Raw genomic sequence first — 26,294 nt, forward strand, 5'->3', positions numbered from 1 at the left:
ATAATTTAATTAGGTTTTTGCTTCAAGTTTGTCAAAGTAAGAACTAAAACTTTTTTTTTATTATTGGATCAACTGGATATTATTGATATTATCCAGTTTAAATAATACATTAAAAAATAGGGTGAGCCCTTTTTTCTAGAAAGACAATTTTTTTTTATGCCTTAATGTGTACACCACATTCTTCACTATCGATAAGTTATTTTTATAAGTTATTTTTATATCTCGTATATTAGAGGCTGCAGAACAGGTGAGGGCCGATAAAGCCATGCTCCCCTTCCCACTTTCCCCTGTTACTGTGCTCAGAAGGCTGGAGATGCCATAGGCCCTTGCAGTTTCAACATCTGAAATTAAAACATTTCTGAAATACATGTACAGTGTTGAACAAAGTAATATTATGCAAACAGTCACTTCAGAACACACTACTGAATAGGGCCCAGATTTTCGAAGTTATCTTAGCACTACGATGTCATAAAACCACCGTAGGGTATGGCAAGCAACGTTGTGATGCCATAGCTTACGACGGTTTTACAATATAGTAGCTCTAAGATAGCTTCAAAAATCTGTAGCCAGCTATTTACACCGAGGATCAAACATTGTCACATTTTATCACCAGTGCCAAGACTGGTAGTGCTATTAAAAGTTTGATGTTCTTCAAACTGAGATTTAACAAAACTGAAACCAACATAATGTGAACTTTTTTTAAAACAAAGCTGTACATTACATGATGTAGATGTATATGCATGTCTGCAGCACTCTCCAGGTTAAATTATTGCATTATCGAATTATGATTTCAAGTAGGCCTACATGAGAAACTCTTTCAAAGGCATGCATTGGGTAGTGACATTTAAACTTTGATTTCTAGTGACTGCTCCACTTGATATTTTCACATCATACCTCATTTTAACATACCGGTATGCTTAAAATTCAGCTAAATTTGAGTATAATGTTTATTGAATGATATTGAATTTATAGACTTGTAAAATTAACCATTTAGGGTAGGGTGGGGTGAATTTGACAAAGTTATTTTCACAATATTATGTTGCTATCCTTGAAATAGATAATGTTTGATAAAAATAAATATAATTGGAATCTATTTAAGTATTTTATATTTTATGTGCATGTCTTCAGAAAAGGTATATATGTGATGTGGAGGTAGGGTGGATATTATTAAAGTTTGGCCTGACGACCATATATAATGAAGAGGACCTTGTTCATTTTTTATATCTTAATTTCAGTTTACTTTTTAAAAATTATTATTACAAAGTGTTTTCATAAGCCAGGCATTAATTGTGTAAATATGTGAGTTGAAATCATCATTTTCTACATCTACTTTTACTGCTGGTATAATTAGTCTTTGTCATGCTATATATTTTCAGTTTAGACCATGCTGTGCAACTGAAAGAAAATGGGGAGCATCAAGCAGCCCTGCTCTTCCTGAACAAGGCTATTAGTCTGGTTCCAAATAACCCTGGGCTGTATGTACAAAGAGCAGAGAATTATATTCAGCTGTGTGACTTTCAATCAGCCATCTTAAATTTGAAGAAGACTTGTTTACTAGATCCTCACAATGACGACTGTTATGTTCAACTGGCATTTCTATATTTCTTCGAAGGACAAACATTGTTTGATAAGCAGTTATATCCTGAAGCACTGGAGTCTTTTTCCCGTGCAGCGGAGATGCAACCAAACAATATTGGCTACCACATTAGAAGGTACTAGTAGAGAGAGAGAGAGGGAGGGAGAGAGGGAGGGAGGGAGGAGACTGACGGATGGAGATAGAGACGGAGACAAACAGATATATATACATGTATACAGAGACACACAGACAGAGAGAGAGAGACACACACAAACACATAGAAAAAAAAAGAGAAACAGAGATATATATATTTTTTTTTTTATTGTTGTGGTGTGGAGAGAGAGGACAACCAAATTAGCAACTGTGGGGTGAGGGTTAATGCATTGTCTTCAAAGTTCGAGCAATATGCCTGCCCCCAACCTCCCCACAATCTGATTACGATACCTATGCACGTTATATAGTGTTTTACCGCCACCCCACCCATGTTGTCTTAACTTATAAAATTTCTTGGAAATAAATTGGCATTTACAAAGGTGTTACATTCAACTGCATAAATAAACAAGACTATAGTGTCAAGCCTACTTCAAAGTTATTTGTGAGCCTTCATGTATCACTATATCATCTAAATTATCACACAAAGGAAATAACAACAGTCTAGACAGACGACAGTATATTGGGCATCATGGGTATCTATATATGGTCACCATTTTACCTGTGTAGCCATGGCCAAGACAAATGTGCAACTTCTAGGTCACGTGACTGCAGCTACATGTAATTGATAAGTTTGTTTACATCTGTTGACCAAGTTTCTGGGAAACATGAAAATATTTTATACCATTTACTTTAATGAAAACATTTAACTGGACTTACCCATCCATTTTAAACAGTTTTGAGTATGATGCATATTAAACAATGTATCGACGCCATTAGTCAATTATTCAAACAAAATTCAAGTTTCCTTCCATACATCTCTATCATGATGAAAATAAATTTGTAAGCAAACACAACATTTGTGATTGAAACAAGCTTCAGTTCGTTTGTTAGTACACTGATGAAATAAACACCCATGTTCTTATTTAGGGTTGTGAAGATGTACATGTAGTATAAAATGATTGAAATAAGCTTCAGTTTGTTTGTTAGTACAATTAGTACAGTTGATCCACTGATGAAATAAACACCCATGTTCATATTTAGGGTTGTGAAGATGTACATGTAGTATAAAATGTTTTTTAAAAATTCTATTACAAAATTAAAAAAATATTCTGGATATTTGGTATTAATTAAATTCCCAAGTTGTTTTGGGCACAAACTATGATTATATTCCAATTTGTCGAAAGTTAAACCGCTTCCCTTCCTTCTCGTTTTGGGTACAAATTCTGGTATGTTTGAACGTTAATTACATTGACTTGTCAAAAACATAAGAGGCATTTAGAGTTCACTTTGAGTGATAATTTCCCTAAATGGAGGTGTCTAAATAATTCTGATAATGTATTCTCTTTGGAGCTTAGATTAAGTGTATGTACATGTATCATTTACAGTTCGTATACCATCAAATAGTATGGCCCTGTCAATCGTTTGATTAAAGCTCCATATTTTTTATTATTTTTTTTTTATTATTATTTATTTTTTTTTGCTTTTTTTTTGTTGGTTTTGTAAATGTTTTGTTTTTGTTTTTTTAATCAAAGCACTCTTATTTTGTTTTTGGGTACCCATATCACCCAAATTATATTTTATAATGACAAAATGTGCTTTCATTACTACCCCCTTGTAAATGTGTGATTAATAAAATGGACATCATGAATTGTAGCTATATTTCCATTGTGGGTGGGAGGGTATTCTGGGTGATCTTATTGTGATAATTAATCGTCGATTGATTGTCACTTGTAGTTTCGTCATGTGGACAGTAGAAACCGATATAATAAAAATGTGTGAATCTTCTCTTATAATTATTATATTCTGGCTAAACATATGTCACTAATATGTTCTCAGTTGAAGACTACCGAGTCCCGCCAAGGCTAGGATAGACAAATAAAGCGTAGCAGTGGAATGACCAACTTTAGCTCTAAAAAGACGTGAGAGCTAGGAGCACACAGAACTCACCAGTGACTAAAACGTCTTATTTCTAGGAGCATTATGGCCATTTATTAAAATGTGTTTTGTTAAATCAAAATGAGGTCCAATGTGTTCATATTTGTATGAATCGTAGAGTCTCCACAGATTTAAAAGGTTTGCCACCAGTTAAGCAGCATAAGTTTTGATCACTGGGAATGTGATCCCAACACCCTTTCTAAAAACTGACAGAAACCCCCAATAGCTAGCAGGGCATCACTAGCAGGAACACACTGCATATCCCATCATAATCTTAAGAACCTTGTTGCATGACATACAGGAGTTTCAGAGTCTTAGAGATCATTGTGATGAAAGTACCAGGTAGTGTTATGACTAGTACCTAATCTAAACATATGATATATGGTCATAGTTTCCATAGGTTATACTGTTTGTATAGTTAAATAAATCAATTAGATATTTTATATAATGCTTTTTGTGTTATGTTATGGAATTGTTATATTCATAAATGACAATCACATCACATTTTAAATTGCTAAAGTCAAATCTGGTGTCTTATAAAACTGTGTGTATTCTAGGGTCAGGATTTAGCTCAGTTGTTTGAGTGCTCACCTGAGGTGCTTGCGTCGCAGGATCGAACCACCTCAGTGGATCCATTCAACTGATTGGGTTTTTTCTCTTTACAACCAGTGCACCACAACTGGTCAAAAGCCGTGGTACATGCTTTCCTGTCTGTGGGAAAATGCATATAAAAGATCCCTTGCTGCATTTGGAAAAATGTAGCAGGCTTCCTCTGATGACTAAGAGTCAGGATTACCAAACGTTTGACATGCAATAGCCGATGATTAATTAATCATTGTGCTCCATTGGTGTCGCTGTTGCATTTTTATATTGATGATGCTCATCACACTGTTGTTTCATTTTACCATAGTTTGACACCCAATAGCCGATGTATTTTTCGTGCTGGGGTGTCGTTAAACATTCATTCATTCATTCATTCCATTGGTGTCGTTAAACAAAACAAACTTTTGTGTATTCTACTACTCAGTTTCTAAAGAACTAAGGCAATAAAAATCTCTATGGAGTAATCACTTGACTATTAGCGGTAAAAAATCTATTATTCATCAAGTGACAGGTTTATAAACTGAAATGACTGCATGTCCATTCTAAAATATGAAACACTGTCAGAATGTTTGCATATCACTAGTATGAATGCATGATCCAATGTGAAATTTGTATACCATTAAGTAATATACTCTTTTAGTCCCCATTCTAATTTTTGCCAAAAATACCCCTTTCTAGTGATTTGCTCTTTTTTTTTTTTACAGCATATCGTGTTTAGCTGCTCTCCAGCGACATGGAGAATGTCTGGCTTTGATCAACAAGAGGCTGGAGATAGACAGCAGCAATCCAGATCTCTATATCATGAGGGCTAGACTCCACGAGATGTTCAGAAATGTAAGTCACTATTAAATCATTTAATTCCTATTTTTTGTTTTAAATTGAGATTTAAACATATACTGTCCTGGGCACATATCTTAACTACCGGTATTAGAAAACTAAACATACAGCCACTTGTGAAATTAACACCAGTTCCTTTTATCTATCCAACCCCAACTTTGAAGTAAAAGCAATATGGGCCCATTTCTTGTGCTTAACTAGGATAGGTAACATTATGTTATCATATAATCAAAGGTTAACCCTGGGCTACATAACACATCAAAAACCTCAACCTACACCTGTGTATTGGTGGTTTTCACATGCTAGTGTTATGGATGTGTTACAAAATTTATGGGTTTTGCATGGGTTACCTGGAGAGTATCATCTGTCGGGAGGTTTATAAGCGAGCACAGTCATAATATGCATTCATTTGAGGTGTGTGGGTAGTAGGAGTGATTGTTCTTCATGGTCTAGAGTGCCCCCTCCCTTCCCATATTAGTGATCCATGACTGGTACATCACAACTCTGTGCATATACTGTCCTGTCTATCTTTAGCTGCTTTTTGGTAGTAGTAGGCTAGATGTGGCAGCAGCAAGTTGAACCATGTTTTCCTTCTTTCTCTAACTACCAGGGCAGGATTTAGCTCAGTCGGTTGAATGCTGGCTTGAGGTGCTTGTATTATAGGATCTAACCACCTCGATGGATCCATTCAACTAGTTTTTTTTCTTTCTCATTCCAACCATTGCACCACAACTGGTCAAAGACAGAATATAGTTTTCGTTACCATCATGTAAGGACACCATGTCAATGAAAATGGAACACATATACGAGACCAAGAAACTACAAGTGATAATGTGGAAATTGGCAATGAGAAGTAGAAGTCAATATCTACGTTACCAATACATACGTTACAACATCTCATGAAATTAGGCTTATATATACATGTAGCTTTCTTGGTTGTTCATGTGGCTTCTTATGACTAGATCTACATCTGATCTATTTTCAGAAGTACAGCCACATTGGATTTTCTAACTTTTTACATTCACACTTACACCATAATTTAAGGACTGTTAAACTCTATTCTGTAGTCTTTATGTCTAGTGTGATCTACAGCACTGGCTGGTTCATTAAGCAGTACATACATTACTATTAGTGTCAAGTGCAGGCTACAATGTATTATGATGCGATATGTTAGTTAAATTGGTGGGTTTTGGCCTGTTGTATACGACAGTCAATTAAAAAAAATTTGATAGTAATAGAAAAAAGAAGTTTGTTTTATTTAATGACACCACTAGAGAACATTGGTTTATTAATCTTTGAAGAGTAATAGATGTAGTTTCTAGTTTATGACAACTAATTAAACTGGTGTTGTGCTATTGGCAAATACTGTTGTGTGTCAGAGGACGACCCCTCACCAAGGAACTTTCTAACCATTCCATTAGTTTTTACATTTCCTTATCAAATTTAATTTTAATTAAAGTAAATATTGATTTAAAACTTATTTGTAATTTATATCCTTTACTTTATGCATGTTTGTAAAATAGTAAAGTGAATTAAAAAAATATAAACATGTAATTCACCAATTATCCGTGGATAGAAAACATGCAGAGCAGCCTGTGCAGATTGTGGCAGGTGAAAGATTGTCAGGTGAGTGACAATAATGAATAGCCACCACCTGGGTCAATCACAGCTGGCCAGTCCATTGGTTGATCGATCATCACTGTTATATGTCCATGGTCAGAGTAGATGTTTAGACCTAGGTAAGTGTCACAGATGGACGAGAGTTGGCTGTCAGTAAGACATATTGTCAAAGAAACAAGTCAAACAACAAAACGTTTTAACAAATTTATGTACAAAACATGAATATACAAAATGATGATATCACCCCAACACATTACCCCAACCTTAAATTACCCCCCCCCCCCAAAAAAAAAACACAAAAAAAACAACAACAACAAACAAACAACAACCACAAACAAACAAACAAACAAAAAACAACCTGTATTCCGGTGTCCATGGGCCAGTTTGAGCCAACTAGCTTCTAGTCCATGTCCGAGCCTCAAATAATCATTTTAATCCGGTTCAGTTTGTATCAGTATTAACTCGTCTAAAATTCACTGTCATCACGATTACTCAGTCATTATCTTGATGAGGACCAGACACTAGCATATTTTGGTTGGTTGTCTGTTGACATCTCTTGCAGACATCCTAACAACAGTCCGCCACCACACTAGTCTGTAGACATCTCTTGCAGATGTCTCTCCTACAGTTCTGCTGGTTACATCTGTGTCATCCCTCACACCCAGCTATAGCTCACGTAGCTCACGTTGCTCACGTTGCTCTCGTATCTCACATACTTCTCATTGTTCTGGCTCACATACATGTAGCTCCAACCCAAAGGCTGAAACAAAAATGGCTACAAATAGGCTCATTTAATATAATTATGGCAATAAACGACCACCTCATTATCAGGCCCGTCTGACACTTATAAAAACTATCGTAACACAATAAAACAAATTAGCCTTAACCCCTTGTGTTGTACCATATTTAATCCTGGCATACAACAACAACACAAATTACGCTTAACCCTCTAATACGGTCAGATACACAACTGCAAACATACATTATACACAAACCCAATTATCCTATAACAAATTACCTAAATTATAACACCTGAAATTCGGCACTAATATACAATACCACTTACATGTATATCTAAATACAAACAAATAAACAACCCTATTAATAATCACCACAAACAAATTACAAATAACTAAGTTGCCATGTATTTCAGTCTTGGGGGAAAAATATAGTCAAACTGTCTGTTAAAAAGACCAAACCATATGCCTCCTAAGAGCCATTTTCCCAGCCAACTTGCCTGCTGGAAACCTGCTTGGCAAATGCACTAATGAACTGATAGGTGACATTTACCTTTCCCACAGCCTACAGTCTTTTTACCTGCAGCTTACTTTCCCACTGAAGAAACTCAAAATACTGCTCATAAAAAGTTATGACACAGCATTTTTACAATTTACACAGTATGCTCATGCTCTACCAGATATATGACAAAATATTGGGGACATTTATGGTATAAACCCCTCTAACATCATAAAATACATAAAACTAATCTTTTCAGTGACAATAAGTGCATGTCCCTACAATTCTTAGCCAAAGTATAGGTTCACATGTGTAGTGTAAATTAAGGGCAGCTAAAAATTACTCTGTTCAAGTGACAGATGGGAAGTCAGAGTGATAGGTGAGGGTTGGTTTTTCTAGCAACAATTTATTTTGCTTTTGACACTTTTATTAATTCAATACACATGCAATTATTAGTCTTATAGGGTGTATACTACCAAATCAAATCCCATAGACGACAATAGTAACATATGTGGCTAAAACTCCTACCTGCAACGTATCAATCGACATAGACGCCACGGATATAAATACTACCACCCCTCACCTTTAAAGTGAATCACAAAAAAGTGGGTGTCAAGCTGCTCATTTCTGAGATAACGGGTAGCGTCTATGACTACCCTAGTTCCGCACAAAATTTGAGTACTTTTTTTTACAGGTACCCCATACATGTTCCAAGCACAAGGCTACTTGACACAGTGGTACTAGATGAAATAAAATTGCATACTTTTTTAGCCCAGATGAAACTAATTTTTTTTACAACCAACACACTCACATTTATAACCAATCACAGGACTTGTGGTGTTCACTTCTCTATTAATAGTTGGATGCACCTCGAACTTTGACCCAGCCGGAAGGTATTTGGTTTAGTACTACCTATAATGTGAATAATTTAATTTATAATAAAATGTAGATTGTTATTGCTATGTATTTTCAGACAACACTAAGCTATTATGATGTCAAGGATGCTCTGACAATAAATGATAATCACTTTGAGGCAAAAGAAATGATGTCAATGTTAGAAAAACGAGCTGCGGATTATAAATCACAAGCCATGAATCTCAGTGTTCTGGGCAAGAACAGAGAAGCTTTGCAGAAAATATCTGTAGCAATAGAAACAAACCCAGCTGTGGCAGATTTTCACGTGCATAGGTAAAAGTTGTGTTAATTTTTGTTGGGGTAAATATACACACCACAATCCAATTTAGACCTAATATTCATTTCATTTCAACTTATTTTCATGCTTATATCCAATTAAGGTTCAAGCAGACTGTCCTGGGCACACACCTCAGCTGTTCTGGGCTGTCTGTCCACGACAGTGCATGGGTTAGTTGTTAGTAGCTAATAGTTAGTGAGAGAGAAGAGGGTGTAGTGGTCTTACACCTACCCACTGAGTCATTAAAACTCACTCTGGTTGGGAGTCAATCAGTACCTGGCTGTGAACCCTGTACCTACCAGCCTTATGTCTGATGGCTTAACCACGACACCACCAAGGCCGGTTAGACCTAATAACACCTCAAACTTGTAAAGCATCTTTACACTAGATTACAATGAAACTATCACATGTATTCTTTTGTTCCTCACTGAAGGCCCAGATGGTGGCTGCATAGATACACATATCAAAATGGTAATCACCTATCAAGTCAATTCAACAGAGACCAATTAACTAAATAACACTGGTGTCAGTGGTGTAGTGTTTAAGCTGATAGGTACTTGGTTCGATTCCCAGTACCGACTGCCACTAACTTACATTTGTTAGACATTATATGGAGTGTTTTTAAAGATTTAATAACAAAAAGGTCATTTCATAAGTCGGGCAGAGATGCTAACCAATAAAAAAAATTTAGTTGGCCTTTTGTACTCTTGAACTCTTCAGTTAATTGTTTTTATTGTCGTAATGTTGTTGATATACATCATTGTGACTTTCATAAATATGACTCTTTCACATCTATTTATTCTGTGTTTTATTGATTTTATATTTTAAAAAAAATTGGTATTGATTGTCATATATATGTGTACCTTTGTTTGACATCCAATAACCAATGTGTTTTTCATGCTGAGGTGTAGTAAAACATTCATTCATTGTTGTAGACTTACTTGTTAATCACTGGTATTTTATAATGATCATCTTTAATTGTTTTAGAGGAGCTCTTCACCGTAAATTACATGACTTTAATGCTGCCATTGATGACTTCCTTTTGGCTTTGGATAAGTGTGAGCACAATGAAGAGGATCCTGTGTATTCAGATGCCCAACGTCAGTTGCTTCTCACTTACAACGACTTTGCTGTAGAGTGCTTTCAGAAGTCCTTTTATGACGAGGCAATCATTTTGCTCAATAAGGCCATCAAGGGAGAAAAAAATGAGAAGGGGCTCTACGTAAATAGGGGAGGTAATATTTTCTATCATGTAGTAATATGTCATCATATTCATATAGTCAACTATTATCTACTAATATTGTGACATTAAAGTATTCTATGCAGTATCAGTCTCACTGGTGATATAGTCAACTATTGTACCAATCTCACTGGTCATATAGTCAACTATTATCTGCTAATATTGTGACATTAAAGTATTCTATGCAGTACCAGTCTGACTGGTGATATAGTCAACTATTATCTACTAATAGTGTGACATTAAAGTATTCTATGCAGTACCAGTCTCACTGGTGATATAGTCAGCTATTATCTGCTAATAGTGTGACATTAAAGTATTCTATGCAGTACCAGTCTCACTGGTGATATAGTCAACTATTATCTACTAATATTGTGACATTAAAGTATTCTATGCAGTACCAGTCTCACTGGTGATACAGTCAACTATTATCTACTAATATTGTGACATTAAAGTATTCTATGCAGTACCAATCTCACTGGTGATACAGTCAACTATTATCTGCTAATAGTGTGACATTAAAGTATTCTATGCAGTACCAATCTCACTGGTGATATAGTCAACTATTATCTGCTAATAGTGTGACATTAAAGTATTCTATGCAGTACCAGTACACAAAATTACAATTAATACATTAAGTTATATGAACACAACATAATGTCATGTTTACCTGTCAACTTTAGATCTTGGGATTAAAAAAAAAATAAAAAAAAAATAAAAATAATAATTTGTTTAAATATTATTATCATGATTTAAAAAACAACTTTTCTATCAAAAAATTTGAACAAGAAGTTTAAATATTAATTAATGCATTTATGGTATTACACTTACAGGTCCCTTTAAATCGTGGTTATTTGTTACATGGTTTGTGAAAAGTACCTAAAGACAAGTTTATATAAATCTTAAAAATTAATATTCAGTTTTTACTATAACGAGGGATGATGCATTAAACATTGTATTTCCACTAATTATTGATAAAACCTCATTACTGTCGTCATGTGAAATATTCCGGAATTATACCTATTTCCGTGAGTAATGTCAAACAAAAATAATCCCTTGATCAGTTGATGTACTCTTGTTACCAACATTTTACTGCACAAACATAAAAACTAACTGATACAATATTATTGTTTATATAGTTAATTAGTCTTTTCATCGACTTGCTTTATTATGTGATTTTGATGTACATTATATGTATTTATTCATGCAGTCGCTGTCTATATAGTCTGGCACTAAATTCAGTCACCATTATGTAATCTATAGTGTGGAGACATTTTACAAGTCCAAGGTGTTATTACCGTAATTAGGCCTAAATTGGATAGTTTTATATATAGCAACACTGAATGTCAATACATGGCTACAGTAGCTTGATTTTTAATTTTTTTTTAATGCTTAAAAACTAAGGATTTCCCAAGAGAAAGGTTGACAGGTCCGAATACCATAACCTTTTGCCCACTGGATTAATTTTGACAAAAACTGAGTGGGTAGACGTCTGGCACTTTAGCTTACTTGTTAACGTACACAGTTTATACATTTGTAAAACATGACAACTTGTTAGGCAAACTATTATTTATTTCTACAGTAAATTATTATTTGTATGTCACATGGCACTACCACATATTATTTATATACATAGAGGTTATTACCAGAGTGTTTTTCGGTATCATCACTATCATATATTAGGAATAAAAATTTAATTATGCGAGCCTCTGACGAGCATAATACATTATTTTTATTCCTAATATATGATATTGACGATACCGAAATACACGAGGGTAATAATCTCTTTATCATATAAGCTCAAGCTTAATACAACGTGTTTTTATAAACTGTACACGCAACTTTAATTCCTTACTAGATATTCAAATGATGTAAGAATATGTGGCGCGGTGTATTTTTGAATGAAAACTCGAATGACGTCATTCTGGATGTCCTTACATCAAAATAAAGTTATGCCTAATGTTTTTTGTTTTCTGAACGCTGGACAGCTTTCAGTGTCAAATTGCCATTGAAATGTTTTTATTTGATGACTATGAATGCAGACGTCATTCATGGAGTGTCTGTCACCCAAGTACGTTTGCTTAAATGTCAATAAACCTAGTGCCGAGACCTCGACTAATTTACATCTAATTTGCAAAGTTATCAAATTCTTAAAGTATGTGATCTGAAAAAGATCACATACTTTGATTGCACTGAAAATGTAAGATATTATATGATAAATGTACATACTATATTTTAAACTCCTGGCATCTCACAAACACATACATGTATACATTTATTACATTTATAATTGAGCATGTGGGTATGGGTTAACCCCCACCCCCCACTAAAGAAAACCTAGAAAACAATTTTTATCCAGGAAGACCAAAAAGCTATGCCTGACTGCGTCTGCATGAGCCTGGCTGGCACCGTAGTCTGTGTTTGGTGCCAAACGCTTTGTGTTAACATTGCAACCTGATTGGTTGAAGTGCAATAAGGGGGCAGGCATGAGTTCCACTTTTAAAGTCTGCTGATACAGCAACACATAAAATGTCTATATGTGAACGAATATGTATGGCGTCATGAAAATCCCAAAATGAGTTGTAACTACATGTATTATCGTGATGTGTAGTTACAAAATTTGGCTTCAGTTTCAAAAGAGTAGAGTTTCAGTTGTGATTTTAATCACATTTTGATGAAATCTAATTAGTCTGGAAGTAGCAAATGTCATACTTTTCCTGTCTTTTCTGAAAATATTTTTAAAAACGTTTAGCACATTGTTACTTTGCTCAATATAAATACATGTAAAAACCGGCCCAAACCCCCAGCAATGCTCGAAATTAGTGGGAGGCAGGTGGCAAATGCCACTCTAAACACCCACTATACTATCTGACAATCAGTTTGACAAGAAGCTTTTGGTTTCCCATCTTATTTTAAAAAATATATATATTCCAACTCTTATCCACATTCCTGATTTATCTTCCATCCATGTTTGTGTTGAGTTTTATGCATTCTTGTTGATAAAATTACATTATAAAACATTATTTTCTGAAGAGTTTGTTTACGTACATGTATTTCACATGTACACGGCTATTGTGCACACAACAATGGAAGAATTGTCTGTCAACAAACTTAGTCCAAAAACTAATGAGACAGTTGCTCAGATTTCACACAAATAAATCTTGATGTAATACATGTAGTTATGTCCAAAAAACTAATTGTTTCCTAAAAGTGACTAATTATTTTATTTACAGATTGTTTTTTTAAGCAGAATGAACTGAACTTTGCCTTACAAGATTACCAGCAAGCTCTTGAACTGGATGCATCTGATTTAGGGGTGAAGGCCAGAATTGCAGTCGTTCAACATGAATTTGGAATTGACAACTATCAAAATAAAAATTATGTTGTAAGTTGTACCATTTTGTTTTTTTCAGTCATGTTTTGGGATAAAAATTTATGAGATATTTGAAATTTTTGCCAAAATTAAAATGGTTTTGTGGGCTGTCCAGATGGGATGTACTTCAGTGATAGAATGTTTTTCTAAGGTGCACTGTACTGTAAGCGTGCTTTCTCTGAGTGGATAAACCCACTTCTCCCTTCACAGTGCCTCATCACTGGTATATCAACGCAGGTGTAAAGAGATGAAGCTTTCACACCACCATTAATTACTCCATGTATAGTGCAATATAATTTCTATGTCAGAATATATTCTGTGGAAAATACAACACTATCGAGAGGGTCATGCATTGACTACTAATTTTATGGAGTGCTGTCAACTGACAAGGACTGTGTAAAAAAGCAACATAGGTTGACCACAAAAATGTTCAGTTAGCCACTCTCATGTTTCTGTTATACAAGTGGCATATTACCACTTGCATAGTTGTTACAGTTAACATATAACATATCATGTAACAAGTAACTTCAAACCAATTGCTTATTTAAATACTACAGCTCAACCTACTTGTAATTAGCAAAGAAAGATTTCAAAAGGAATATCACAATTTTTTTATATTTTTGTTTATGAGGAACTATTAACTAAACCAGACTATAGTAAGCTGCTACAGCAAGTAACGACATGACAAATGGTGTGTGTTGCCTGAAGGTAAAACAATAACTAATAGCTTTTAAGTTACTTTCATTAAAATAAATATACTCATGCATGTTGATCTGTATGTTAATTGTATAGGTCACTAATAAAAAAAGAGTCTTAATATTTTTATTTTTTAAAGGTTGCTCAAACAAAGTTCACACTTGCCATTCAGTATAACCCACGAGTTGGTCAGTTCTATATTTCCCGTGCACGGACCCGCTACATGATGGAGGTATGGAACATCATTTATTGATCATGTCCTGATTTAAATATGTCATTATTATTTTTTCTTAAATTGCAATGGTGACACAGTACGTGTAGTTTGTTTATATAAAAACACAAACTTGGTATATTTATGTTCTAAGTGGGCTGGACAATGAAAGGAATAGGCACTGTTGAATTGGATGTATAGGTGGGTTGAGATTAAACCTGTAAACCTTCCTAATAACACACACACACACACACACACACACACACACCATCTGATAAAAAATTGTGGTCACAAATGTACATGAATATTATTTTGTCATCACACCAAAATAGGGGTCGGGACAGTGATATACCCTTTTAAAGTGCTTGCCTGATGAGTGGTTGGTACAGGATCGATCCCTAGCAGTGAGCCCATTGGGCTGTTTTTCATTCCAGCCAGGGATCCCTTAAATGTTTGCTACTATTACTAATGGAAAAATGTAGTGGGTTTCCTCTTTAAGACTATATGTCAGAATTACTAAATGTGTACAGCTGTGTTAGTGTTTATTACACAGGTTGAAATTATGGTTTGCATCTTTAATGGTGGAATTGTTTTAATATGAATTATCAATATACTGGCCTTCCACCAGAAAACTTTGATATATATATATAGACCCCATTTAGCTCAATCCATGCCCCCCCCCCCCCACACCCCCCCAGCTATGCCAGTTGTGTGGCTGTCAAAAACAAATGCCAGCTGAATTTAATGAAAACAACTTTAAACATTAAATGGTTATACATTTCAAACAACAAATGCTAATTGTAACTTAGCATTTGTTGTTTGAAAAGTAACCATTTAAGGTTGCATTTACCAGATTTTTAAATACCGGTATAAATTTACATTTCTGTGTGTACCTGTTCTAAGACAGTGATATCAAAATGGATTATTTTCCTGATTTGCAGTAATTAAATGCCAAGTCACATACCATATATATATATAATAAATGCTTACTATTTTTCAGAACTCAGATGGTGCCAGACAGGATTTGGTAATGGGCTTACTGCTAGATCCATCGAATGAAGACATTGTCTCAATTCTCTCACGTCTGTTTCCTGGCAAGTCGGTGGCCGATGTCATTGATAGCCCTGCAGCGGCTGGAGCCCAGAGAGCATTGCACAACCTTGTGTCCACCGTCTCCCCAGTTAGATTGCAGCCTCTCCCAGCTAACAGGTAGAGATATTCATATTGTTAGTTAACCCATTCATGAATGTCGCATACAGGCAAAAATTAAGACATTGTTAACTTTCAAAAAATACAATTCGGCAGCATTTCTCTTGAACACATTGACATAATTTTTTTATTTATTTATTTATTATATTTTTTAAAAATAAATATTTACTATCCCAGATCATATAGCAGTGTCGGGGTTGGGAGCCCCCAATCACTGCTTTACATATATATCCATGTTCTAAGCAACAACAAAATATGTTTAAAATAACAAAACTGACAGAAACTGATTCAGACTAAAGTTCAATGCATGCATACAGCTGGACATGGACAGTAGTCTATAATATAAATATATATATTTCTGATCCGACATTTAAACAAGAACAGAGAAAATAGTGAATAAGAGGGAAGAGAATCAGAAGGGAGAAGATTTAGAAGAAAAAGAAAAAAAATACAAGACGGAGATAAATGGCATATAAGAAAAGAAAAAAGAATTTGTTTCGAATTATATAAAACTTGAAACCATGCGATCTCCAAAAAAGCCATGCACTAAATATAATATATATTGCTACATATTTTAGTACAGTAAACAGTATTTTATATTAATAATTAGCCAATTAAGAAAGTTATCTTTTTCATTATTTATGAAACCAAACATGATATTATTTTTATTAAAAGTAATTATATTCCCTGTCTCAGCTAATATCCAGGCTAGTTTTTGGTCTCATTGCACTCTACGAATAAATATGATATGGTTTCAGGATAATTACTACATAAATCGTACATATTTGAATTGACGTAACCGTATGTAAAAATGTATTAGTAGCTAGAATTCTTTGAACTAATCTATATTAGAACCATAATAAAACTGAATCATTCACACATTGAAAAGGTTGCAAATCACATTGACATAATGATTGATGTTTTCAAGGTAATTTTGTAGATGGTGCATATAAAAGATCCCTTGCTACTAATGGAAAAATGTAGCGGAATTTCCTCTTTAAGACTACATGTATATGTTAAAGTACCAAATGTTTGACATCCAATAGGTGATGATTTATACATCAATGTGCTCTAGAATAGAGAAAAAAAGTTGTAAATATAACTGCCAGCCAGACTAATGTAAAATAGACTGCGATTCTTAACAAATTCACTGTATTGCCATCCATGATGAACTTAAGTTATGTTTACTAATGCTAATTAAACCCTTTAAATATACACAATTGTACTAACTTAAGTAAGTTTATACTTAAGGCTCAAATGGTCAGACAAGGGTACTGGTTAGGTCCTTCCCAGAACATTTATATAAAAAGTTGACATACAATTTAATATTATAAATCTGTAAATCAATTCTATATTAACATTATTAATATGTAAATAAATTCATTATATTCTGCAATATAATCTACTGATAAATAATTCTGAAACATAAAATATACATTATACTCTATACAACTAGTTTTGTTAAAAATTCCACTTTTCTTCAAATTTGATTGTTCTGTTATTTATTGTGGAAATATACTTATCTATATGATAATACATGTTCAGACTATATTTTGAAATCCAGTTAACGTTAGTTGTTGACTTTAGCATTTTGCTTTATATATGTATTGGTTAGCAATTAACAGTATTAAATTGATACTATTATCTTTTTTTAAGAATAGATAGGGTTGCTTAAAATAATTGTTTGTGCATTTACTTGGAGTCTGATTTTAGTTTTTAACAATATCCAGTTTATATATAACAGTATTCCAGAATTAATGTCTAAACATGTTTAAATCAGGATTCTCTTGTTAACATTGCCTATTTTGAACAATTTTAAGTTGTGACAACTGAAAAGACGCAATGTGTTTTCTCCTTTTGTAGTCTGAATGGTAATTTGTTTTAAAAAAGGATTTTCTGTAGTGTAGTCAGAAAAGATTAATTGTTTTGTTTTCCACACATGCATCAGTAAACATTGGTTGTGTGCAGGCAAATAAAACAAATGAAAATCATTGCTGGCGACAATTGCAGGCTGTACATGTATACGCAAGGTTTAATACATCACATGATACACTGTCCACCTAGAGCAGTCCCAACATGCACTTTGTTTCAGTTCACACATTTCTTCCAATCACATAACAGTGAGGTAGTTCCATCCCTCACTGCTTTTAAAGTGCCACATTATTAGAATTGCATATAATGATTTTATTTGTCTATATTATGCTGTTTTTAATCATAATTCACTATTTGTTTCTAAAATGCACTCAAAGCAATTTTTTTTAGATTCAGTCAAATAATTTAGATCTGTTGTTTGTTACGGCAGGTCTGATGAGTTTGATGATCAATGCAACACTGAAGCCAGTTCACCAACACATGACTCGCCTGTTGTTGAAATAAGCAGAGGGTTATCATCACTCAAGTCGTGTATTACTGATAAGGATTTTAACCTCAAGTTTATTAATCAGAAGAAAAAGGTTTGTACAAACAATTTTAATCATCACCAGTTTTAATATTGTAGTTTTACATTATGCTTCTTAAACTTTAAGAATTATTTTCATTAATAGTCCACAAGCCAGACCAAAAATTGGTAGCACCAAACAAAACTGTTATGATTGTGTTAGTATACCCTAGGATAAAACAAACATGCTTGATGGATTTTCCAATAGAGTAGCTTTAGTTTGTTATCACACTTTAACATTTATCATTCAGGTGGTTAAAAAATCAGAGAAATCTGTTTTAGTGTTTGCCAAAGCACTTATCAACCTTGTTGATTGCATATGGTACCCACAATGTTTTTTGTGATTTTTAAATTTTTGGAAAGTGCTGAGTAAGGATTCGAAGGGTCCAAATATGGCACCCTGAGCATTTTAAAATATTATAAAACCTCATGTAGACCGGCCTTATTTAATTTAATTTGTGAATGTCATTAATACTCCCCTCCTCCCCACTCTAGTTTGTCCCTGGTAATTACTATTGTTGTACAGATAAATGCATTTAAACTGTAATTTCTTTGACTGTTTCTCCAAAACTATTATATCTATTCAAACCTAATTTTAAAAGAAGCTTCATCTGGCTCACAGAGAAACACGTTTTTGCATTTGGTCATTCTGACACCCCCCCCCCCCCTCCCCCATGGGCTTGAGTGGCAAGGTCAAAAAAGGACAAATTAAGCCAGTTTACAAAAATCTTTTTCTCAAATTGTTTGACCAATTGCAACCAGAGGAAAATAAAGCCCATTTTAATATGTTCTTTGTATATACATGTAATATGCATATTAAGGTCAATAGATGGTAATCTAGTTTCTGAATGTCATTTATGATGGGTCTGTGGGTTGAAGTTTACTATTGTGGTATAGACAAATGCTTTTAAACTGTAATTTCTTCATATTCACATGATGATTTCCATCTAAATTTGGTTTCTTACACACCTGTTGGTGAGAACATCATTCGTTATTTCTGATAATACATACTTGTTAACACATATACAGGCTGCTCCTAGGCAATGACCAGGTCACCAATGCCATACCATCCAATGAAAAAAAAGAACGGTTGAATCGATCACTTTGTGACGTACAAGTTAACCAGAAATTGTATTTTGTCTGACGTACAAGTTAATTATAAGTGCAAGGACCATAAATAGGTTTTCTTTGGAAAAGGCATTTAAATTTATTTTAAAACAGGTTTTTTTACAATGTGTAAGAAATAGAATACAACATTTGTGTCCGTTAGATACCATTTATCTTATAACTCATTTAAAAATGTATCCAACTCGCTTTCGCTTGTTAGATACATTTTAAAACAACTCATTGTAAGATAAATAGTACCTAACAGCCACTCATGTAGTATTCTCTATTTATCAAAGTTGTGAATTTCATTAAATTTGGGTCCCCTGTTTGTGCCTGAGGAGGGGTGAAGTATACTAAAGTTGTACATAGAAATGAATAAAACTGTAATTTCTTCACAACTACTAGACCTTTTCCAAGTAAATTTGTTGAGGAGCTTTCTTGAGCTATATTGTAACATAATCATGAATTTGGTCATTCTGACTCCGATGAAAAATGTGTGTAATTGTGCACTCCATGGGGAGTCTGGTATGTGGGGTCAATAATTTACTGAAAATAAAACTTATTAGCAATATAATATCTTATAATATTAAAACTAATTTCTTCACAACTACTAGACCTTTTCCGAGTAAATTTGTTGAGGAGCTTTCTTGAGCTATATAGTAACATAATCATGAATTTGGTCATTCATTCTGACTCCGATGAAAAATGTGTGTAATTGTGCACTCCATGGGGAGTCTGGTATGTGGGGTCAATAATTTACTGAAAATAAAACTTATTAGCAATATAATATCTTATAATATTAAAACTAATTTCTTCACAACTACTAGACCTTTTCCGAGTAAATTTGTTGAGGAGCTTTCTTGAGCTATATAGTAACATAATCATGAATTTGGTCATTCATTCTGACTCCGATGAAAAATGTGTGTAATTGTGCACTCCATGGGGAGTCTGGTATGTGGGGTCAATAATTTACTGAAAATAAAACTTATTAGCAATATAATATCTATAATTATTGGAGGAGATTTCAGTTTGCCATATGAATTATGGTATCAATACATTACATTATTTTGACAGAAATAATCCTAAGTTACATGAACAAATCGAACTAATGATCTCAGAATTAGACTTAACTGACATTTGGAGAGAAGTTCATCCCAATATCAGTTGATTTACTCAGAGAGGTCCAAATAATAAACAAGGTCTGACGTCAACCATTTTTAACTGATGATGACATAGATGTAAGATACAAATCAGATCATTTGCCTGTTAACATTACTTTTAAATTTATTCAACACAAATATGGTAGAGGCACCTGGAAATTTAACAATAGTCCACTGCAAGATACAGAATATATTGACTTATTAAAACATGTATTAAAATACTATAAAGCAATGTCAAATAGAGAAAGATAATCTAGAAAATAATCTTTGGGAAATTATTAAGTTTATGATTATGGGGAAAACCATAATAAAATGGAACTACAGATACTTGTAGTAATAGATGTAGTAATAATTAAATTGATGACATGGAAAGGAAGTTAAAAGAATTAAGAAAAACAAAAAGTAAAGAGGATAATTATTTGGGCTTGAAGCAAAATGGAAAATACATGTATGTAGAAGAGGTGGGTGTGAGTACAAACTATTTTTGCAACTTAGAAAAAAGACAGTATATTGAAAGAGTAATCCCCAAAATAATTCTTGATGACAATAGAGAACTAAAACAAATCAAGATTATCAATGGTCAAATAGTATGGAACACTACTGGGACATAAAATAAGGAATGTAAATATATCTGAAGACCGTGAAAATACTTTTTTTAATTATGATAATTCTTTTTATCAATTTTTGAGACAAAGATAAAAGTTACATATTAGAAGGACAATTAACATACGTGGAATGTAGTAATTCACTAAAAAAAACCCCATGAAAAATGGTAAATCACCTAATTATATATAGTTTCATGGTTCAATTTTTAAGGGTGTTTTGATATGATTTATATGTATATATATATAATACATTTTTTAAACTCTTTTTATGAACATGAAAGAAAGAAAGAAGTGTTTTATTTAACGACGCACTCAACACATTTTATTTACGGTTATATGGCGTCAGACATGGTTAAGGATTTTTTTTAGAGGAAACCCGCTGTCGCCACATAGGCTATTCTTTTATGGCAGGCAGCAAGGGATCTTTTATTTGCGCTTCCCACAGACAGGATAGCACAAACCATGGCCTTTGTTGAACCAGTTATGGATCACTGGTCGGTGCAAGTGGTTTACACCTACCCATTGAGCCTTGCGGGGCACTCACTCAGGGTTTGGAGTCAGTATCTGGATTAAAAATTCCATGCCTCGACTGGGATCCGAACCCAGTACCTACCAGCCTGTAGACCGATGGCCTGCCACGACGGAACCGAGGCCGGTTATGAACATGAAAGTTTGTCTGTGACACAAACACAGGAAGTAATTACTTGTATTCCAAAAGAAAGAAAACCCAAATATTGTTTGATTGTTCCTAAGAAATAGGGCCTATATGTATATATACAAAATGTACATGTATGTCTTCTAAATGTCTTATAAAACTGCATCTGTAGTAATTGCTAATCAAATTAAAATTATTTTAAGTGAAATACTTACTAAAATGCAATCTGGTTTTATGAAAAAATCTGTATATTGGCACATAGATAAAACAAATTTATGAATTTGGTTCTTCTGACCCACCCCCAGGGGACGAGGGGTGGTCCCAAAAGGGGAAAATTATGCCAAATTTTAAAAATAATTTTCTCATTGATACAATACTTGACTTCCTAGTGGACTCAAAGTGCCTATTCTTATGCATACATGTCATGAACAAATACCCAAAATAACAATGTACAAATGTATATGATGTTAGTATATTATTAACCACTGTTGGTGAAACAAATCAGATTCATACATGTATCTATTTATGCATTTTTCTTTTTCAGGCAAACTACCAGGTGAAAGATGCCTTGTTGAACAGAAAACCACTGAAAAACACACATCCTCGGATTCAGCCTTTACCTCCAGCGGTTCAGTCATCAGAAAGAAGTGATCAAAAACCTGGTTCATGGAGGACGTTTAGTCTTGGCATTGGAATAAAATAACCAGTTGAATGTGGACCATGTGAAGCAGTTGGTATAACTGTCTGCTGTAAAAGACTTAATTACTGCTTTTTAATCAAGAACAAACAAATGCATGTTATTTCATCTAACTACCGGTACTGACAGAGGTTTGTGTAGTTTGTACTCCATCCTCGTCATCTGTGTTTTCACCTACCTCCAGTCAGCTATAGAACTTTGTCTTCATTATGTGAATGCAATTTTGTGTGATATTTTATGAAGATTTTTATTTACATTAAAGTAACTTTTTTTATCAGCAAGAATATATGGACAGTCTTTGTTTAAAGGCAAGCTTTCTTGAGAAAATATCAGCCAAATCAGTAATATATTTCTAAGTTTTTTTATATGTCAGCAATATATGTTATGTTTGCATGTATTGAATTTTAATTTTTGGTGGTCAACATGAAGGGTATATCAATTGTGAGTTACAATTTTTGATATAGTAACTACTGTAAATCGAGTTTCAAACCCTGAAAATATTATTTTACTGACCCATTTATAAAGCAACCCACAAAAAGGCCTAAAATAGATTGAGTTATTTTATTTTCAACAATGAAAATAATAACTGGATAATGTGTCCAGTTTCTTCAATAAATGGAATTACTTTAAATCAGGAAAGGTTAGTGAGCATGAAATATTAGCAAAAATTTAGAGAGTCCATACAAAATACTAATAGTTCATGATGCTAAAGAGACTGTTCTGAAAAACGTTTGTGCTATTGTTTAGTGTTTAACTGAATTAACATACACCAGTGGTTACATGATATTGATGACAACAATAGTTAGCATGCATATTACTGCAATTTTCTACTAAATTTAATTTTCTGTAAGTTACCTAATGTCAAGATATATCAAAAGTATTCTTTCAGCTGATCAAAGAACTCAAGCTTATAATTTGTTAATGTCTGATAAAGCCAGTTCACTAATATGTCACTACTTTGGATTTTGCTAAATTTTAAGATTGCTAATATTTTATAATTTATAGTACTTAGGAACTTTAACTTTGTACATCAAGTCTTTTTAATCAAGTCTCCTAACAGCAAGAGAGAATTATATATGTCCTTTAGTGGATGGTGAACACTTTTTATAGCACTGTACAGTATGGTATATTGTGCACAGACAGCAACTTTACTTACTAACAAATTATAATGATTATATTCGGACATAAATCTGACAACTTTTAACAGCCAGGTGTTTTGTTTTTGTTTTGTTTTTTGTTTTTTTAAATAAAATGTATCAATTGACCCCAGAAAGCAAATATGATACTGCCAAGGTTGAGTCCCTAGCTGATGTCACTACTTTACTGGGTTATAAACATTGTACATAAGTGAATAATAAGAAGACCTTATGTGAGGATTGAGATCTCCTAATCATGTTTTTTGTAATAATGACATTCAAGACAAGTCAATGGTTCATACAAATGTTAGATGTGTTCATTAGTCAAGCTTAATCATGTTCAATGTATGCTTATTAATGGCACTGAAAACAACCTATAACTGTGTGCATCAAATTATCTGAATAGTACTTACTGTAATTAAAAAATCAATTGCATCAGAGTATATCATAAAGTGGGCTAGTTAGTTTCATAATTATGTTTCCAAAGCAATCCCATGAAATGTTTGAATAATTTTATTCCTGACAGGAACAAGAAGTCAGACTGATCATAGAAGTCAGACTGATCATAGAAGTCAGACTGAACATTCAATTAGAAGAATTTTATTTTAATTGGATTATTGGTTAATTTTTGCAACATATGTCACTACATTTATGAATTACTTCATCAATTAATAATACTTGGTTTTCACTCACTGTAACATGTTGAAGAGTGAGATTTTTCCATCGCTGTAACATGTTAAAAAATGACATTTTCACTCACCTGGGTTCTTCAAAAACTAGGGTCTGAACCACATATAATAATGTATAAATACAACAGTAATAATGAACCTGGATATATGGAAACAAAGAGTTTTAATACATATGGAGTTAACAGAGAAGCTGGAAATAAAAAGATAAAAAATATTAAATGGAAGGAAGGAAAGACAGAAGGAAAGAATAAATTTTGAAATAGAAAGAAGTACTTTTATTATTGTTGTTGTTGTTGTTATTATTTCATGTATATGGTGATAATATATAAGATATAATTTATTATTACCCCAGCAGGCACTCATAACGGGGTAAATAACGAACAATACTATTGGATAATTTGACGCTTACAAACCAATGACCTTGTCGGTACTAAATATGATGCCATCACAATGTGGTAAACACAAACAATGACATCATGTAGTTTTGGTGTTAAATTTATATAGCAGTCATTAAGTGTAACCAGTATGTATTAAATGTATTAATCTCTTTCTCTCTCTCTTGCTCTCTCTCTCTCTCTCTCTCTCGCTTTACCACTGTACCACACTATCTCTCTCTCTTTCTCTCTCTCTCTCTCTCTCTCTCTCTCTCTCTCTCTCTCTCTCTTTCTCTCTCTCTCTCTCTCTAAATGACCATGGGAGAGTGATCAGGGTGCTTACCTGCTTCCATTTTAATATCAGGACCTATATTTGTACCTTTTTTATATGAGGTACAATACTTTTTTCATCTACGACACACTTGATGTCATCTCCATCATGATACAAAAGTGACGTAGATGTCCATTACATAGATGACACAATAATTAATTAGTAAGCAGATTTGTTCATATAAAGAAAATGGCCCGAGTTATGTTGTTTCTGATCCATCAATTCATTTCTCAAAAATTATCAAACAATTTTGTGTGCCCGTCTTCTGGTTTAAGAGAAGTATGCCGTTTGTAGATGACATGTAATAAACATACGCAATTGTATTGTGTCCAAAATTAATAATATCGGCTATCATTTGGAATAGAAACAACAGCTGTCGTGGGTTTTAAAAAATCACACAACTGTAAACTTGCAATACTACATGGAAATAGTAGTTTTATGGAAATTCAATTTTTCTAGCACCTTGAAGTAGTGACGTAGATGACAAGGCAGTGTTGTAGGAAGGTGCTAAAAGGGGAGGGGGGGGGGGGGTGCACACCCACCCACACATACACACTGCTTCATATACCAGTTCAAGGAATCTGGGGACATGGATTTTTTAAATTGAAAACTTTGATTATTAAAGTTATTTAGTAGCAAACAAATTCTTTTGAACAATGAAGGATATTCATTCATTTCAACTTTGTTTCATGCTTATATCCAATTAAGGTTCAAGCATGCTGTCTTGGGCACACACCTCAGCCAGTGGATTAGTTATTAGTGGTTAGTGAGAGAGAAGAGGGTGTAGTGGTCTTATACCTACCCACTGAGTCGTTAAAACTCACTCTGGGTGGGAGCTGGTACCGGGCTGCGAACTCTGTACCTACTAGTTTTATGGCTTAACCACGACACCACAAAGGCCGGTTAATGAAGGATAATATATTTCATGGGAACCTTTTGACAAAATACATGTTATTTAATATGTACTAGTTAATTTAATGACTGCCTTGTAAATTAAAACCAGGCAATGATGATATATATACAGTCAAACCTGTCTTAAGTGGTCACACAAGGGAGTAGATAAAAGTGGCCACTTAAGACAGGTGACCGCTGATTACAGGTTGCCACATATAGTCTCTAAAACATTTGTTGTTGTTTCTTGTTTTACCGACTGTACTGCTAATCAACGGATGTGTGCTTCACAGTTGACTATAAATCAACTTATGACAGAAAAAAGCAAATGGAA

The 26,294-nt window shown here is 33.7% G+C and overlaps 1 protein-coding gene across 2 annotated transcripts in view; it reads left to right on the plus strand.

The window, feature by feature from the left end:
- LOC121382719 (tetratricopeptide repeat protein 16-like) overlaps window positions 1-24,630 on the plus strand; it is a 39,930-nt gene extending 15,300 nt beyond the window's left edge. For both annotated transcript variants that reach the window (XM_041512269.1, XM_041512268.1), the window contains exons 4-12: window positions 1,377-1,712; window positions 4,972-5,101; window positions 8,934-9,148; window positions 10,140-10,387; window positions 13,623-13,774; window positions 14,598-14,690; window positions 15,670-15,878; window positions 18,181-18,331; window positions 22,387-24,630. In XM_041512269.1, the coding sequence (XP_041368203.1) occupies window positions 1,377-1,712; window positions 4,972-5,101; window positions 8,934-9,148; window positions 10,140-10,387; window positions 13,623-13,774; window positions 14,598-14,690; window positions 15,670-15,878; window positions 18,181-18,331; window positions 22,387-22,545 (1,693 nt within the window). In that variant the 3' untranslated portion in view covers window positions 22,546-24,630. The remainder of the gene's footprint in view (window positions 1-1,376; window positions 1,713-4,971; window positions 5,102-8,933; window positions 9,149-10,139; window positions 10,388-13,622; window positions 13,775-14,597; window positions 14,691-15,669; window positions 15,879-18,180; window positions 18,332-22,386) is intronic.
- The last annotated feature ends 1,664 nt before the right edge of the window (window positions 24,631-26,294 follow it).

This window comes from Gigantopelta aegis, chromosome 10, assembly GCF_016097555.1.
Source record: "Gigantopelta aegis isolate Gae_Host chromosome 10, Gae_host_genome, whole genome shotgun sequence".
Lineage (NCBI taxonomy): Eukaryota > Metazoa > Mollusca > Gastropoda > Neomphalida > Peltospiridae > Gigantopelta > Gigantopelta aegis.